The sequence below is a fragment of the Otolemur garnettii genome, unplaced genomic scaffold (genome assembly GCF_000181295.1).
Source record: "Otolemur garnettii isolate 467f Iridium unplaced genomic scaffold, OtoGar3 scaffold00050, whole genome shotgun sequence".
Taxonomy (NCBI): domain Eukaryota; kingdom Metazoa; phylum Chordata; class Mammalia; order Primates; family Galagidae; genus Otolemur; species Otolemur garnettii.
The window spans coordinates 8,590,139-8,595,739 of NW_003852445.1; the positions used below are offsets into that span (position 1 = coordinate 8,590,139).

The 5,601-nt window shown below is 37.5% G+C and overlaps 1 protein-coding gene across 11 annotated transcripts in view; it reads left to right on the forward strand.

Annotated features, from left to right (window-relative positions):
* The window catches only part of MGA (MGA, MAX dimerization protein), a 144,238-nt gene that overhangs the window by 119,873 nt on the left and 18,764 nt on the right, over window positions 1-5,601 (forward strand). For 10 of the 11 annotated variants that reach the window (XM_023514266.1, XM_023514272.1, XM_023514267.1 and 7 more), the window contains one exon: window positions 4,408-4,459. In XM_023514266.1, the coding sequence (XP_023370034.1) occupies window positions 4,408-4,459 (52 nt within the window). Of the gene's footprint in view, window positions 1-4,407; window positions 4,460-4,665; window positions 4,987-5,601 lie in introns of those variants that run through there. The other variant, XM_023514273.1, reaches the window with a different exon arrangement.

A 5,601-nucleotide genomic window follows, 5' to 3' on the forward strand; every position in this document is an offset into this window, starting at 1 on the left:
AAAAAAAAAAAAAAAAAAAAAAGAATATGCTTTTGGAGCTAGATACTCTGGTTTTAAAATAATGGTTTGGCTAATTTTTAGCTCTTTCACTTTGGGCAAGTCTTTAATATCTATGAATCTCAGATTTGTTACCTATGAAGTGAGGAAAATCCCTCCATTTAAAGTGTTAAATTAATATGCAACAAACATAATAACTGACTTACACAAGTGAACTACTCTACAGAGGTTAGTTCTTTTTTTTCTTTCTTTCTCTCTCTCTCTAACTTTCTTTTATTTCTTTTTTTGAGACAGATTCTCACTCTGTCATGCCATATAGAGTGCTGTGGCATCATCGTAGCTCACAGCAACCTCAAACTCTTTGGCTCAAGGGATCTTTTTGCCTCCGCCTCCCAAGTAGCTGGAACTATAGACAACTGCCATAATGCCCAGATATAGTTTTTCTACTTTTAGCTCAGCCTCCTAAGTAGCTGGACCTATAGGCAACTGCCATAATGCCCAGATAGTTTTTCTGGTTTTAGTAGAGATATGGTCTTATTCTTGATCAGACTAGCCTTGAACTTGTGAGCTCAAACAGTCTACCTGCCTTAGCCTCTCAGAGTGCTAGAATTATAGGCATGAGCTACCATGCCTGACCTTTATAGAGGTTAGTTTCTTTTGTTCAGAGTAAGCAATGAAATTCTAAGTTATCATCTGAGCTCAGGAGTTTGAGACCAGCCCGAGTAAGAGCAAGACCCCAGCCCCCATCTCTACTAAACATAGAAAAACTAGCCGAGTGTTGTGGCAGGGGCCTGTAGTCCCAGCTACTTAGGAGGCTGAGGCAAGAGATTTGCTCAAGTATAGGAGTTTGAGGTTGCTGTGAGCTGTGATGCCAATGGCATTCTATCCAAGGTGATAGAGTGAGACTCTTTCCCAAAAAGAATAAAAATAAAAATAAATTTCGTTACTTTACTAGTTACTTGAACAGGTAAGATACAGTTAGGAAAATTTTTCTGTTTCATTGATTGGAAAGAGTGAAACATCTATCATGGAGGGCACAACTCACTCAGAAAAATTTCTGTCTTAGTAAGCCTTGTATTGATTATGGATTTGAGTGTTAGAGAAGGGAAGGAAAACTGAGTTCTTAATTTTGTGCCAGGCATAATTTTCCTTGTATCTCTCCTTATCTACCATAGTAATTTCTTTATCCCTACAGATGTTAAAAAGTCTGAAGAGTAGAAAATAAGACTAGTGGTTTTCTTCACTTGAGAAACTTGTTTATAAGCTATTTTATCTACCTACCACTTAAGTTTGAATATTGGATAAGTTCTGTAGACCAAAATTGAGTTTCTAAATAACAGCAACAAAGGCTGGGCACAGTGGCTCACACTATAATCCTAACACTCTGGGAGGCAAAGGTGGGCAGATTGCTTGAGCTCAGGAATTTGAGACCAGCTTGAGCAAGAGAGAGACTACATCTCTAAAAATAGCTGGACATCATGGCAGGTGCCTATAGTCCCAGCTACTTGGGAGGCTAAGGCAAGAGGACCTCTTGAGCTCAAGAGTTTGAACTTGGTGTGAGCTGTGTTGCCATTGTACTCTACCAAGGGCAACAGAGTTAGACCCTGTCTCAACAACAACAAAAAGCAACAAAAAATGCAGTCTAGAAAATATCATTTACAATAATAGGAAAAATCCGTCAGGGAATATAATAAAAGGTGTACAAGACTTCTTTAAAATTATACAGAAAGACACTGAGAAAGAATTCAGTTAAAATGGAGAGAAATATACCTTGTTATTGGATTGGAACAATAAAGGGCCATGAATAACCAACACACCAAGAGTGTAAATTATAGAGGAAGAGATTAAAATTAAAGATTTAGGCCAGGCACAGTGGCTCAGGCGTATAATCCTAGCACTCGGAGAGGCCAGTATGGAAGAATTATTTCAGAACAGGAGTTTAATACCATCCTGAGGCAAGAGCAAGACCTAGTCTCTTCAGAAAACACAAAAATTGGCTCGGCGCCTATAGCTCAACCGGCTAAGGCGCCAGCCATGTACACCTAAGGTGGCGGGTTCGAATCCCCAGCCCGGACCCGCCAAACAACAATGACGGCTGCAACCAAAAAATAGCCGGGCGTTGTGGCGGGCGCCTGTGGTCCCAGCTACTTGGGAGGCTGAGGCAGGAGACTCGCTGGAGCCCAGGAGTTGGAGGTTGCTGTGAGCTGTAATGCCACGGCACTCTGCCCAGGGGGACAGCTTGAGGCTCTGTCTAAAAAAAAAGAAAGAAAACACAAAAATTAGCGAGGCATCGTGTTGTGTGCCCATAGTCCCAACTACTTGAAAGGCTGTGGCAGGAATATTCCTTGAGTTTGAGGTTATGGTGAGCTATGACAATGCCACTGCATTCTGGCTTGGGTGACAGAGCAAGACTCTCTCAAATTTTTTTAAATTAAGCTTCTTTAAATTGGGGGATCTTGACTTTTAAAATGAAGATCAAATATTTTTTAAAATGGTCAGGCATGGTGGTTCATGCCTGTAATCCTAGCACTCTGGGAGGCCAGGGTGGGTGGATTGTCTGAGCCCAGGAGGTTGAGACCAGCCTGAGCTAGAGCGAGACTACATCTCTAGAAATAGCTAGGCATTGTGGTGGGTACCTATAGTCCCAGCTAGTTGGGAGGCTGAGGCAAGAGGATTGCTTGAGCTCAGGAGTTTGAGATTGCTGTGAGCTGTGACACTGTGGCACTCCAGCAAGGGCAACAAAAAAGTGAGACTGAGTCTTAAAAAAAAAAAATTCTTTTTTTTTTTTTTGAGACAGAGCCTCAAGCTGTCCCCCTGGGTAGAGTGCTGTGGTATCACACCTCACAACAACCTCCAACTCTTGGGCTCAAGAGAGTCTCCTGCCTCAGCCTCCCAAGTAGCTGGGACCACAGGCGCCCGCCACAATGCCCGGCTATTTTTTGGTTTCAGCTGTCATTGTTGTTTGGCAGGCGGGCTGGGGATTCAAACCCGCCACCTTAGGTGTATGTGGCTGGCGCCTTAGCCACTCGAGCCACAGGCGCCAAGCCAAAAAAAAAATTCTTATTGGAATACATGGAAACAGTGAAAGTTAAACTTACACTATAAGGAAATTATTTGCAATACATATAAGCAATAAAGGATTAGTATCAGGTATATAAAATTTTGGTTTACAAGTCAGTAAGAAAGACAGTCCTCTAGAAAAATGATAATTCACGGTCAGTGTACAGAATTGTTGAACTTCACGCATAATTAGGGAAATGAAAATTTAACCACAGTGATTACTTATAAGATTCATACCTATAAGATTGGTAAAATTGCAGTTTTAGATAGTATTGTTACTTAGGTATGAGGTAGTGGGAACTCTAACTGCAGGAGTGTAAATTGTTATTACCAGTTTAATAGCTAGTAAAATTGAAGATGTACATAGCTTTCTTGTAGTTAGTAATTCTCCTGGTAGTGTAAAGATTTGCAAACAACCTAAATAACAACTAATATTCTGAAAAAGTAAATTTTGGAAAATTCACTATGGTATACTATGTAGTAGTTCACATAATGGAACTGGAACAATGTGTATCAGCATCATCTCAGGTGTAACATGAACAAAAAAAAAATCAGTTACAGAAAGATACAGTATAATAATATATAATACTTAAAATGGTACATAATATTTTTTGTTTGGAGATTATACATTCCTAGTAAAACTTTAGAGATGTATGTGGTAAACTCAGTCTGGAAGCATAAATCCATAAGAAGGAAGAAAGGGAGGGAATGTGATGGAGTAGACTGCACATAGAATTTCCACTAATTTTGAGTTGTATTATTTCTTAGGCTGATTAGTATATAGCTGGGCGTTCATTATACAGTCAGCCCTCCCCACATATAGGTTCTACATCCATGGGTACAACCAACTACATTTTGAAAATATTCGAATGAAAAACATTGCATCTGTATTGTATGGGTACTTTTTCCCTTGTCTTTGTTCACTAAACAGTACAGCTTATCAGGTGTTACAAGTAATCGAAAAATGGTTAAAAGTATATGGGAGGGAGGGTGTACAGAGGTTGTATGCAAATACTCCATCATTTTATATTAGGGATTTGAGCATCAGAGGATTTTGGTAACTGAGAAATCCAAGAACCAGTACCCCATGGATACTGAAGGACCAGTATATATTTATTTATACAGTTCTGTGTGTCTGAAATATTTCATGATTAAAAAAAGTAATTTGCAGTTTTAGTAACTATTCACTTTTCTAAAAGAAAATAAATAATAGTGGCTATATATGACACCTTGGAGAAAAAAGGTGGTTATAATTTAGATAACTTGGGATGGTTTGGTTTAATATAGCTATGAAATGTCTTAGTTTATTGAATTTCAATAAGATATTAAAAAATACTATTTTTATTTTAGGTGTCGTACCCATAGCTCTACAGATGAAAAAGCTACTGAAAGGAGTCGAAAGGTATTTAGAATATATATTTAATGATAATTATTTATTTAGTAAAATTGATAACATTTATCTTAGGGCTGAAATAATATAGGCTATGTTAGCCATAATTTTTATAAGGTTATTTTTACCACTGAGTTAATACAATAATAGTTATTTCCCATTAATGAGATTGTACTATTGTTTATTTTTCCTCTTAATTCTTTTATTCCTCCCCCAAGGATAGAAAAATTCAGAGACGTTAAAAAGGATATGGAATATATGAAAATTGATGTGCTTATTTGAAAAAGAATCTTGTGATGATTTGATGCAAAGCAAGCTATCATCTTTCTTGCATAAGCCATGAGTTTCAGTGACCTAGAAACTACAATCCTTTGTAATGATGTCTAGCAATTCAAGGAGCCATAAAATTATAAACTTTCATTTAATTTTCTGAATATATTCAATATATAGTAGCATGAGAATGGAATTTGGGTCCTTTAACAAACCACAGTATGATTTGTTTGGCTTTGGTGTGATTTGGGGGATCATATGGTATGTATTTGCATGGTTGTAATCATTTTGCATATATCACTATATTTGTTGTTTTCATTCTAAAATATTTTTTAGATATAATAAGAATTTTTAAAATAGCTTATTTATACAATCTATTATTTTGTACCCCCAGATATGCAAATACCCACAGCAATTTTGCTATATTTAAACTTGATACTGATTTTCTTTCTTAGTTGCATCTTATTTTCTCTCTTTCTATATTAATGTATAATGGGTTTAACTTTAGAAAGATAATGGATTCATATAAAAGTTTTTAGGTACTATCAAGTTTATGAAAAGGCAAACAGTGTCAGATAAAATGATAATTAGCATCAGAGGCTGAAAAAACAAAACCAAGAAATACACAAGATTGGAAATACAAATGTTCATATTGTGTAAGTTTGTAGCCATGCTGTTTCATAATAGTGTAACTGCTGTTAATAATTTTTAAAAACTTTTATGATGGCTTAGCGCCTGTGGCTCAAGTGTCTAAGGCACCAACCACATACACCTAAGGTGGCGGGTTCGAATCCAGCCCGGACCCGCCAAACAACAATGATGGCTGCAACCAAAAAAAATAGCCAGGCCTTGTGGCAGGCACCTGTGGCCCCAGCTACTTGGGA